At 29.6% G+C, this 13,952-nt stretch overlaps 1 protein-coding gene across 1 annotated transcript in view; it reads right to left on the reverse strand.

Annotated features, from left to right (window-relative positions):
• LOC143230618 (uncharacterized) overlaps positions 1-10,769 on the reverse strand; it is a 31,550-nt gene extending 20,781 nt beyond the window's left edge. The window contains exon 1 of the mRNA XM_076464471.1: positions 10,519-10,769. Coding sequence (XP_076320586.1) covers positions 10,519-10,576 — 58 coding nt within the window. The 5' untranslated portion in view covers positions 10,577-10,769. The remainder of the gene's footprint in view (positions 1-10,518) is intronic.
• Between the last annotated feature and the right edge of the window lie 3,183 nt (positions 10,770-13,952).

Below are 13,952 nucleotides of genomic sequence, written 5' to 3' on the forward strand. Positions count from 1 at the left end.
AAACTGTAAACAGTTGGTGTTCTTTTTCTAACAGACATATTATAAACAGCTTATGCCACTTTTTCTAACTGACAAACTATAAAATGTTTGGGTTACTTGTTATAACAAGCAAACTCTAAACAGTTTATATTACTTGTTCTGACTGGAAACTGTAGAAAGTTTATAATATTTTTTCTGATTGAAAAACTCTAAACAGTTTATCTTAGTATTTCTAACTCACAAAGTATAAACAGTTTGTGTTACTTGTTCCAACTAAAAAACTCTGAACAGTTTATGTTACTTATCCTAACTAACTAACTGTAAACAGTTTACATTACTTGTTCTAACTGACGTATTGTAAACAGTTTGTTACTTTTCTAACTATCAAACTATAAATAGTTTATTTAACTTGTTATGACTGACTAATCGTAAACAACTTATATTGCTTTTTCTAATTGACAAACTATAAACAGTTTGCTACTTTTTCTAACAGCAAACAATAAACAGTTTATGTTACTTCTTTTAACTCATAAACGATAAAAAATCTATGTTACTTTTTCTATCTGACAAACTGTAAAGAGTTTATGTTACTTGTTCTAACTGACAAACTGTGAACAGTTTATGTTACTTGTTCTAACTGATAAGCTGTAAATTGTTTATGTTACTTTTCCAACGAACAAACTATAAACAGTTAATGTTACGTGTTGTAACTGATGAACTATAAACAGTTTATGTTACTTCTGCTGACAATATATAAACACTTTAGGTTACTTGTTCTAAGTGAAAACTATAAAGAGTATGTAACACTTGTTCTAATTGACAAACTGTAAATAGTTTATAATATTTTTCTAACTGAAAAATTCTTAGCAGTTTATATTACTATTTGTAATTGACAAACTATAAACAGTTTATTTTACTCTTTCTGACTGTCAAAATATAAACAGTTTAAGTTACTTTTTCTAAATGACAAACTGATAAAGTTTTTATTACTTTTTCTAATTGACAAACTATATACATTTTATGTTACTTGATGTAACTGACAAACTGTGAACAATTTATGTTATTTGTCGTAACTGAAAAACTATAAATAATTTATGTTACTTGTTATAACTGTAAAACTATAAATAGTTTATGTTACTCGTTTTAACTGGCAAACTGTAAAAAGTTTATGTCGCTTGTTCAAACTGACAAGCTGTGAGCATTCTACATTCCTTGTTCTAACTCACAAACTGTATAAATTTCACGTTATTTATTCTAACTGTCAAGCTATAAAGAGTTCATGTTAATTGTTCTTATTGACAAATTGTAAACAGTTTATGTTTCTCTTTCTAACTGACATCATACGAATAGTTTACATTAGTTATTCTCACTGACAAGTTGTAAAGAGTTTATATCACATTTTCTAACTGACAAAGTGTAAACACTTTATGTTACTTTTTGTAACTACAAACTATAATTCTTTATGTTAGTTGTTCTAACTGTAAAATTGTAAACAGCTTATATAACTCGTTCTCAGTGACAAATCGTAAACAGTTTATATTAGTTGTTTTAACTAACAAGTTATCAACAGTTATATTTTACTTGTTCTGACTGATAAACTGTAAAGAGATTACATTACTTCTTCTAACTGACAAACTTTAAACAGACAACATTACTAATTCTAACTGAAAAACGGTAAACAGTTTATGTTGCTTGTTATAACTGACAAACTGTAAATTGTTTATGTTATATGCTCTAACTGATAAATTGTAAAGAGCTCGTTACTTTTTCTAACTGACAAACTTTAAATTGTTTAGGTTACTTGTTCTAAATGACAATCTACAAACAGTTTATGTTACTTGCTACTGAAAAACGAGAATTTGTTTATTTTTTTCATTTTCACTGATAAATTGTAAACACTTTTTTGCTCTTTTTAATTGAGAAACAATAAAGAGTTTATGTTGATTGTTTAAACTCTCAAATTGCAAATAGTTTATGTTATTCTTTAACTCACATCCTGTAAACAGTTGATGTTAATTGTTGTAACTGACAATCTATAAACAGTTTATGTTACTTATTCCAACTGAGAAACTATAAACAGTTGTTGTTACTTGTTCTAACTGACAAACGGGAAATTGTTTATGTTTCTCGTTCTAACTGATAAATTGTAAACAGTTTGTTACTTTTTTAACTGACCATCAATAAACAGTTTATGTTACTTGATTTAAGTGACAAATTTTTAACAGTTTATATTATTCTTTCTAACTCACAAACTATAAGCAGTTTATGTTACTTTCCTAAATAACAAACGATAAACATTTTATCATACTTTTTCTAAATGAAAAATTGTAAACAGCTTATGTTACTCTTTCTAACTGTCTAACTGCCAACAGTTTATATTAATTTTTCTAGCTGATAAACTATGGACAATATATGCCACTTTCTGCAACTGACAAACTGTAAAATATTTATATTTCTTTTTCTAACTGAGAAACTGCCAACACTTTGTTACTTTTTGTAACTGAGAAACTGCCAACACTTTGTTACTTTTTGTAACTGAGAAACTATGAACAGCTTATGCTACTTTTTCTAAGTGACAATCTATAAACAGTTTAGGTTACTTGGTCTACCTGACAAACTGTAAATAGTTTATATCACTTTTTATAACTGACAAACTATAAACAATTATGTTACCTCTTCTAAATGACAAACTGTAAACAGTTTATGTTGCTTGTTCTAACTGACAGACTGTAAAGAGATTACATTACTTGTTCTAACTGAAAAACGTTAAAGAGCTTATGTTATTTGTTCTGACTAACAAACAGTAAAGAGATTAAATTACTTTACCTAACTTAAAAAAGGTAAACAGTTTATATCACTTTTTTTTAAATCACAAACTTAAACAGTTGATGTTACTTGTTCTAACTGATAAACTGGAAACAGTTTGTTACTTTACCTAACTGACAAACGATAAACAGTTTATGTTAATTATTTTAACTGACAAATTGTAAACAGTTTATGTTACTCTTTCTAACTCACAAACTATAAGCGCAGATAGCTCTCGAGTAGCTTTGCGTAAAATTAAAAAACAAACTATAAAAAGTTTATGTTACTTTTTCTAACTGACAAACTGAAAATTGTTTATGTTACATGGTCTAACTGACAAACTATTGACAGTTTATTTTACTTGTTCTAACTGACAATATATAAACAGTTTAGGTAACTTGTTCTAAGTGACAAACTGTAAACAGTTTATAATACTTGTTCTAACTGACAATATATAAACAGGTTATGTTACTTGTTCTAATTGAAAAAAGTAAACAGTTTCTATTCCTTTTTCTATCAGAAATACTGCAAAAAGTGTAAGTTACTTTTTCTAAGTGAGAAACTATAAAAAGTTAATTTTACTTTTTGTAAATCACAAATATAAACAGTTTATATAACTTTTTCTAACTGAGAAACTATAAACAGTTTATGTCACTTGTTCTAACTCATAAATTTTAAACAGTTTCTGAATCTGTTACTTGTTCTAACTGACAAACTGTAAAGACATTACATTACTTGTTCTAACTTAAAAAGGGTAAACAGTTTACGTCTTTTGTTTAAATGGTAAACTGTAAACAGTTGATGTTATTGGTTCTAATTAACAAACTATAAACAGTTTCTGTCACTTGTTCTATGTCACAAACTTTAAACAGTTTATATTACTTTTACTAACTGATAAACAGTGAATTCCTTATGTTACTCGTTCTAACTCATAACTTGTAAATAGTTTTTTACTTTTTAACTAACAAACAATAAACACTTTACGTTAATTGTATAAACTAACAAATTGATATTTAACATGAACTATGTGAGATAACAAGCTTCTTAATATTTAACGTTATCATCAATATGAGGTAACATTATACATGATATTTAATACAAACACTGGGAGATAAGAAGCTACTTAACATTTTACATCAACAACAATGTACGATAATGATATACTTGATTTCTAACACGAACAATGTGAGATAACAAGCTACTTAATATTTAACATTGTTCATGATGTTACTATCACATTGTTCGGAACAATACACTTAACATCTGGCATCAAGAATGTGACTTGACAATCTTCTTAACGTCTAACATCATCAACAAAGTGAGATAACAATATACTTGAAATATAACTCGAACAATGTGAGATAACAAGCTTCCTAATATCTAGCATCAACAATGTGAGATGACAAATTTCTTAACATCTAAGATCATCAACAATGTGAGATAACATTATACTTGATATTTAACACGAACACTGTGAGATAACAAGCTACATAACGTCTAACATCATCACCAATGTGAGATAACAATATACTTAACACCTAAATGAACTATGTGAGATAACCAGCTACTTAAATAAGATAACATTATACTTGACATCTAACACGAACTATGCGAAGTAACAAGCTACTTAACATCTGACATCATTAACAAAGTGAGATAATAATATACTCGACATCTAACATAAACAATGTGAAATAACAACATACTTGAGATCTATCAAGAATGTGAGTTGACGATCTTCTTAACATCTAAAATCATCAACAATGTGAGATATCAATATACTTGACATCTAACACGGATTATGGGAAGTAAGAAGCTAATTAACATAATCAACAGTATACTTGAGTTAGTTAGTTAGTTAGTTATCACCATTAGATTCCAGCTAGGAACATAGGGCCGCAATCGCTTGCGGATTCTTCAACAGATATTTAAGTGAGTAGGTTGTTAACCCACTGCACCGAGCCGTCCCTAATTTAGCAGTGTAAGACTAGAGGGAAGGCAGCTAGTCATCACCACCCACCGCCAACTCTTGGGCTACTCTTTTACCAACGAATAGTGGAATTGACCGTCACATTATAACGCCCCACGGCTGGGAAGGCGAGCATGTTTGGCGCGACGCGGGCGCGAACCCGCGACCCTCGGATTACGAGTTGCACGCCTTACGCGCTTGGCCATGCCAGGCCGTAATATACTTGAGATCTAACACGAACTATGTAAGATAACAAGCTACTTAACATGTAACATCATCAACAATGTGATATAACAATATACTTTATATCTAACATAAACAATGTGAGATAACAATATACTTTATATCTAACATAAACAATGTGAGATAACAATATACTTATCACCTACCATCAAGAATGTGAGATAATAAGCTTCTTAACATCTAACATCATCAACTATGTGAGATATCGATATACTTGACAGCTAACACATACTATGTTAGATAAAAAGCGACTGAACATCTAACATCATAAACAATGTCAAATAACAGTATGCTTAAATATAACACGAACAATGTGAGATAACAAGCTTCTTAATATCTATCATCGTCAACAATGAATTAACAATATACTTGACATCTAACATCAACAATGTGAAATAGCAATATACTTGACATCCAACAGCAACAATGTGAGATTACAATCTCCTTGACATCTAACATCAACAACAAAGTGAGATAACAATATACTTGATATCTAACACGAACAATGTGAGATAACAAACTAGTTATCATCTAGCATCATCAACAATGTGAGATAGGAATATAGTGAGCATTTAATACGAAGTATGTAAGATAACAAGCTTTTTAACATCTAACATCGTCAACAATGTAAGAACAATATACTTCACATCTAACAAGAACAATGCAAGATGACAAGCTGCTTAATATCTCCCAGAAACAATGTGAGATAATAATATAATTGACATCTAAGACGAACTCTATGAGATAACAAGCTATTTAATATCTAACATCATCAATAATGAGACCACAATAAACTTCACATCTAACACGAACTGTGCGAAGTAACAACCTACGTAACATCTAACATCATAAAGAATGTGAAATAACAATATAGTTCACATCACATCCAACACGAACTATGTGACTTAACAAGGTACTTAATATCTAACATTATCTACAATGTGAGATAACAACATACTTTATAACTAACACGAACTATGTGATATAACAAGCTATTTAACATCAAACGTCATCAAAAATGTGAGAAATCATTACACTTAATATTTAATACCTACTATTTTAGAGAACAAGCTACTTACCATCTAACATCATGAACAATGTAATATAACAATATACTTCATATCTAACACAAACTATGTGAGATAACAAGCTACTTAATATCTCACAATATGAACAATGTGAGATAACAATATACTTAACATCTACAATCAAGAATGTAAGAAGAATATCTTCTTAATATGTAACATTGTCAAAAATGTGAGATAACAATATACTTGAAATATAACTCGAACAATGTGAGATAACAAGCTTCCTAATATCTAGCATCATGAACAATGTGAGATAAAATTATAATTGATATTTAACACGAACTATGTGAGAACAAGATACATAACATCTACATCATGAACAATGTGAGATAACAATATACATTACATTTAACACAAACTATGATAGATACCAAGCTAGTTATCATCTAACATCATCAACAATATGAGTTAACAATATACTTCACATCCAACACGAACAGTGTGAGATAACAATATACTTAAAATCTACCATCAAGAATATGAGATTACAATATTCTTAACACCGAACATCATCCACAATGAGATAACAATATACTTTACATCTAACACAAAGTGTACGAAGTAACAAGGTACTTAATATCTAACATCATAAACAATGTGAGATAACAATATACTTAACATCTAGCATCAAGAATGTCATATGACAATCTTCTTAACATCTAGCATCATGAGTAATGTGAGATATTAATATACTCTATATCTGACACGAACTATGTGAGATAATAAGCTATTTAATATCTAACATCATCAATAATGAGATAACAATATACTTGACATCTAACACGAACTGTGCGAAGTAACAACCTACGTAACATCTAACATCATAAAGAATGTGAAATAACAATATAGTTCACATCCAACACGAACTATGTGACTTAACAAGGTACTTAATATCTAACATTATCTACAATGTGAGATAACAACATACTTTATAACTAACACGAACTATGTGATATAACAAGCTATTTAACATCAAACGTCATCAAAAATGTGAGAAATCATTACACTTAATATTTAATACCTACTATTTTAGAGAACAAGCTACTTACCATCTAACAGCATGAACAATGTGATATAACAATATACTTCATATCTAACACGAACTATGTGAGATAACAAGCTACTTAATATCTCACAATATGAACAATGTGAGATAACAATATACTTAACATCTACAATCAAGAATGTAAGAAGAATATCTTCTTAATATCTAACATTGTCAAAAATGTGAGATAACAATATACTTGAAATATAACTCGAACAATGTGAGATAACAAGCTTCCTAATATCTAGCATCATGAACAATGTGAGATAACAATATACATTACATTTAACACAAACTATGATAGATACCAAGCTAGTTATCATCTAACATCATCAACAATATGAGTTAACAATATACTTCACATCCAACACGAACAGTGTGAGATAACAATATACTTAAAATCTACCATCAAGAATATGAGATTACAATATTCTTAACACCGAACATCATTCACAATGAGATAACAATATACTTTACATCTAACACAAAGTGTACGAAGTAACAAGGTACTTAATATCTAACATCATAAACAATGTGAGATAACAATATACTTAACATCTAGCATCAAGAATGTCATATGACAATCTTCTTAACATCTAGCGTCATGAGTAATGTGAGATATTAATATACTCTATATCTGACACGAACTATGTGAGATAACAAGCTACTTATAATCTAACATCATCAACAATGAGATAACAATATACTTGACATCTAACACGGATTATGGGAAGTGAGAAGCTACTTAACATTTAACATAATCAACAATATACTTCAGATCTAACATGAACGATGTGAGATTACAATATACTTGACATCTAATATGAACTATGTAAGATAACAAGCTACTTAACATGTAACATCATCAACAATGTAAGATAACAATATACTTGACATCTAATACATACAATTTGAGATAACAATATACTTGACATATAACACGAACAATGAGAAGTAAGGGGTTACTTAACATCATGAACAATGTGAGATAGTAATTTATTTGACATCTAAGACGAACAATGTGAGATAACAATCTACTTTACAGCTAACATCATTTATAACGTTGAATGACGTGAAAATATTTATTATGCAACTATGAATTGCAAATAGCATATATCTTTTTTATTTTAATGTTATTTTTACATTGGTTTGTTTTCTTGTCTTTTAACTGGCGATTGCACGGGAGTCGAGTAAGTAACTTACTGTCCTATTGGCTAATGTATGCAATACACTGTTCTATTGGCTAAAGTTGCAAAGTGTCATCACTTTATTCAAATCATTTTTGCTGCTTCTTATCTCTTTTCAAAATAGCTCAAGTTCGACGTCTGTCTCTGTTTTCTGTTACTCTGCTTTGTTTATTCAACGAAATCGAACACAAACCTAATTTAATGTAAATGTTTTTTGTCTGAGTTTCTTTTGAACTGATAAAGTGATTAATAAACATCTATCCTGCAGTGCCAATTTTGTTTATATCCAAGTATTTTTTAAGTTATCTAACACAGCCCTTTTTCACTTTGAACTTGTCGTCCAGATAGAGAAACGTAGTTAAAAGTGCCCACCGCTAATTCTTGGGGTTTCCTTAACTGATTGTATAGTGGAACTATTTTAATAGAATAATCACATGCGAAACATGTTTTAGCAGAAAAGAGTCACGAACAACGAATTCTTAGGTTTCCAGTTTAGGCACGATAATATCTGGCTTTACGTCAGGCCTTTTTAATGTGTACATACGTACGTAATATCGTGACAGTAGCTAGTTCAGTTTCATAGCTTTTGTATGTATTGGAAAACTTTTATTTCTTTTAACTACGTCGTAGATTCAATAACTAAATATTTCAAGACGTAATTGATCCGCAACAATTACAGAACCTTACGAATGTGAAATGACAGAAACTAGAATAAGCGGGGTCAGAATTTAGATCATAAAAGTGAGATAAAGCGGGGTCAAGAGTCAAGTCACAGAAGTTGGATGGAGTAGGATCAAAGGTCACAAAAAGATGTATCAAGTCAAAGGTCAAATCACAGAAACTAGGTTATACGGAATCAAGAGTCATGTCATAGAAGTTAGATGGAGAAGGATCAAAGGTCACAAAAAGTTGTATGGGATCAAAGGTGAAGTCATATTTTGAGGTTCAGAAATTTAGCTCGATCTTTCCACGACGTACTACATCGTTTTTATATGTTCCAGCGAACGTGGATGTTATTTTTATGAGAATTACTCCTTTGTTATTTTTAAGTCTAGAATAATCTATAATTTTAATCACAGAATGAACTAGGATTTGTTCCTCTGTGCACGAACGATCTTCTTTGAATTAATTAACCACGTGTTTACCAAACCCGCATTTCTCCAAGCTAGTTAATTAGTGATCGGTTAAATAAATATCTCCATTTCTCTGTCATTTACTCTTTTCAACTATCAATCTGTTAATCCATCTATCTATGACATAAAATAGACACGAAAGCAAAACAATCAGGCTTCATTTATAGATTACTTTCAAATCTCGCAGATATATCTCATAATCTGAATATGACCTAAGAAGGTCGAAACGTTGTTCTCTACTTTATTTTAATACCGGTATCAACCGTCTTCAGATACATTCAAGGGGGTTCATCGTCATCTCCACGCTTTATTTTGCTTGAGTCTTAATGAAATATCTACACGTAAATTACAGAAAATTTATAGCGAGAAGGCCTAAAGTTCGAAACCACAAAGTCAGTTAAAGTGAAGTGAAAAAATTAGAGTGTCTCTCAAATTCAAATACCTCAAATGGTCAATGTTCTGAAGTTTGATTCGCTGAAAGAGTACTACTTAAGAAGGTAGATCAGATTAGATAAAAAGGTCAGTATTTTAGGAGTCAGAAAAAATCATTGATTTATATGTACAATCAACAGATGTTCAGGTTATACAAAGTAAACACTTATCATTGTTTTACATGTACAATCAACAGATGTTCAGGTTATACAAAGTAAATACTTATCATTGTTTTATATGTACAATCAACAGATCTTCAGGGTCTGTAAACTAAATACTTATGATTGTCATATACGTACAATCAACAAATGTTCAGGGTCTGTAAACTAGAGACTTATCATTGTTATATTTGTACAATCAACAGATTTTCAGGGTCTGTAAACTAGAGACTTATCATTGTTATATTTGTACAATCAACAGATGTTCAAGATCTCTAAACTAAGTACTTACCTTTGTTATATACGTAGTATAGAATACTGTCTACTGTACTTCATGATGTAATCGTGTAACCACTTTTAACTTGATAGATCAAAGAGATATTGAAACAATTATATAAATACGTTTAGTATGAATTATTTCATTGCATATGTTGATTTCTATCCTTTTAAAAGCGAAGCGTTTTTGGGAACCTACTTACCGGAAGATTTTGGCGGTATAGTAACCAGCAGGAGGGAAAGGAAAGCGAGGAAGTCCATACTTGGCGGTCGCTAGAACCGAACTCGCGTTGTACGAGATTGAAACTATAGATGAAGTGAAAAATCGATACCATAAGCAAGGTCAAATCGAGGGTCAGAATTGTTTTACTGGACGTTTATATGTTCCCACACGAATATAGAGGGTCAACCACTAGTATAAACAGAATCGGAGAAGGGAAATTTATTGCGAAACGACACAAATTATCAGAGTATTTAGTTGCGGCTCATATGAAGCACTGTGTGGTTCTTTCTTCCTGTAGATCTGAAACGTTCTGGCAAGAACTTTCCAAGACGGGAAATATCCGTTTCTTAAAGAAACGAAACGTTATAAAAAAGTTGGCACGATCCTGTGGTTAGAGTGCTTCATTATAAAGAAACTAGGTCGTGGGGTTTGAACCTGTCGCTGGATATGCTCTATTCGATATTCAGTCGTAGAGGCGTTATAATGTTACGACCAATCACAATGTTTGTTAGCAGAGAGTAGCCCAACAATGGGCGGTAAGTACTTTTTACTAATATCTTTATCTCTAGTTTAAAAGCTTCCAAATTATGCTTGTAAGTGATGTTTCATTGCGCAAAATTTAAAAAACCAAAACACTTGATGACAAGACTAGAAACCAGCAATTGTTTGATTCTTGTATCCGTGAAAGCGCAGATTGGTTTGACATAAAAGAAATTATCCATTTGTTTATCTCTAAAGACACAAACTAGACTTTAAAATAATGGTAATTATGTAACATTTTATACCTAAAGAGACCAAACAATATCACAAAAGATCAATAGTTCAGTATTTTTATCCCTAAAAATGTTATGAAAAAGTTTACCATCAATCATTCATTCAGTCTTTTATAATTCTGAAATATGATGGCTCGTTTCTCCAAGCCTCGCTGGTTGCTCCAAATTTCCTAAACTAAAACTTGTCATCTCCAAACATATTTGTAATATCAGCTGAGTTCCTGTCTCTCTCTTGTTTTATAACAAAACCTTACACAATAGTAGGTATTGGATATTTTTTAGTAACAAAGACTCTAAACGTTTTGACAAACACTAGACAAACGAGAAATTTTAACGTAAACTTTTGTTTACTTGTAAATCACATAGTCGGCGAAAGGTTTTATACCACATGTTTAACTTTACACATACTGGACAGCATAACAATCAACTAAAACCGAAATTATTAAACTTTACAAACATTACACAACATAAAAATCAGCTCAAACCAGGTTGTTACCTTCATATTTTAATATTTTAGACACACTAGACGACTCAACAACGGTCTAATGACAGAAGGCTGCCCAAGCAGAGTTTTAGTCATAGAAAAATGGAGCAGGAGAGCTATTGGAACACGTCTGGCCCCACATACTACCAAATAAATATACATTTCATAACGGAACATGATGAATTCTTAAACTATTTAAAATGCAAAATCCATAACAAACTTCTCCTTGATGATTGTATTATATGTACAAACAACTCTTAACAAAAGTCTACCTGATGTTTCTCCTATATTTAGCAAACAACACTTGATAACAATATCCAATGTTTTCCCTATAAAAGGACCAAAAATTAATACGATATTATACGTACAACAATCATCCATAATAAGCTCTTGTATGTTTACACCATATTGTACGTAAAAAAATTAATAGCAATGAACTTTTATATACTTTTATAATATTCCACACACAACAATTAATAATAATGAACTCTTCTCTGTTTATACCACATTTTACATAAAGCAATTAATGATAACAAACTCTTCTATGTTCATACCATATTCTACGTACGACAATCAATAGTAATAAACTTTTCTATATTTATGTTATATTACATATACAACAAATAATAATAATGAACTCTTGTTTACACGTATAATATTCTACGTAGAAAATTTAAGAATAATGAAGTCTTCTACCTTTATACCATATACTACGTACAACAAGTTATAATAATAAACTCTTCTATCTTTATACGTATTGGACGCAAAGAATTTAGAATAATGAACTCTTCTGTGTTTATACGCCAATGTACTTACAACAGTTAATAATAATGAACTCTTCTAGATTTATACCACATTGTACGTACAACAATTAATAATAATGAACTCTTGTAAATAAAAATGATATTCTACCTACAAAAATTAAGAATAGTGAACTCGTCTACGTTTATACCATATTCTACGTAAAGTAGTTCATGATAATTAACTCTTGTATGTTCATACAATACTCTACATACAACAAATAATAATAATCAACCCTTGTATATTTATACAATATTATATGTACAATAATTAATAAGAATGAACTCTTCTATATTTATACAATATTGTACGTCCAAGAATTAAGAATAATGAACTCTTCTATCTTTATACCATATTCTACATACAAGAAATAATAATAATCAACCTTTGTATATTTATGTAATATTCTATGTAAAACAATTCATAATAATGAACTCTTCCATGTTTATACCATATTGTACACACAACAATTAATAATAATGAACTCTTCCATGTTTATACCATATTGTACACACAACAATTAATAATAATGAACTCTTCTATACATATATATATATAATATTCTACATTAATAATTAATAATGATGAACTCTCATATGTTTATACCATATTCTACGAACAACAGTTAATAATAATAAACTCTATGTTTACATCATATTTTTCCTACAGTTCATAATATTAATCTCGTGTATGTTTATACCAAATTGCACGTACAACAACTCATGATAATAAAGTCTTGCATGTTTATAGCATATTGTACATACAACAATTAATAACGATGAACTCTTCTATATTATTATATTATATTCCACACACAACAATTAATAATAATGAACTCTTGTATATATATATATATGTAATACATATGGATGATATTCTACGTTAACAATTAATAATAATAAACTCGTGTGTGTATATATATATATATATATGTATAATATTCTACGTTAACAATTAATGATAATAAACTCTCCTATGTTTATCCCTTATTCTACGCACAACAATTAATAAAAAATCCATGTTTATATCACATTTTTTCCTACGGTTCGTGATAATAATCTCGTGCATGTTTATACGAAATTGTACGTACAACAACTCATAACAATTAACTCGTGTACGCTTATACCATATTCTACGTACAACAACTCATAATAATGAACTCTTGTATTTTTATATAGTATTCTATTTAAACAATTAATAACAATGAATTATTCTATGTACATACCATATCCTACGTACGACAATAAATAGTAATGAACTTCTGTATATTTATATAATATTACACATACAACAATTAATAATAATGAACTCTCGTATATAAAAATAATATTATACGTATAAAAGTTAAGAATAGTG

This window comes from Tachypleus tridentatus, chromosome 10 (genome assembly GCF_004210375.1).
Source record: "Tachypleus tridentatus isolate NWPU-2018 chromosome 10, ASM421037v1, whole genome shotgun sequence".
NCBI lineage: Eukaryota > Metazoa > Arthropoda > Merostomata > Xiphosura > Limulidae > Tachypleus > Tachypleus tridentatus.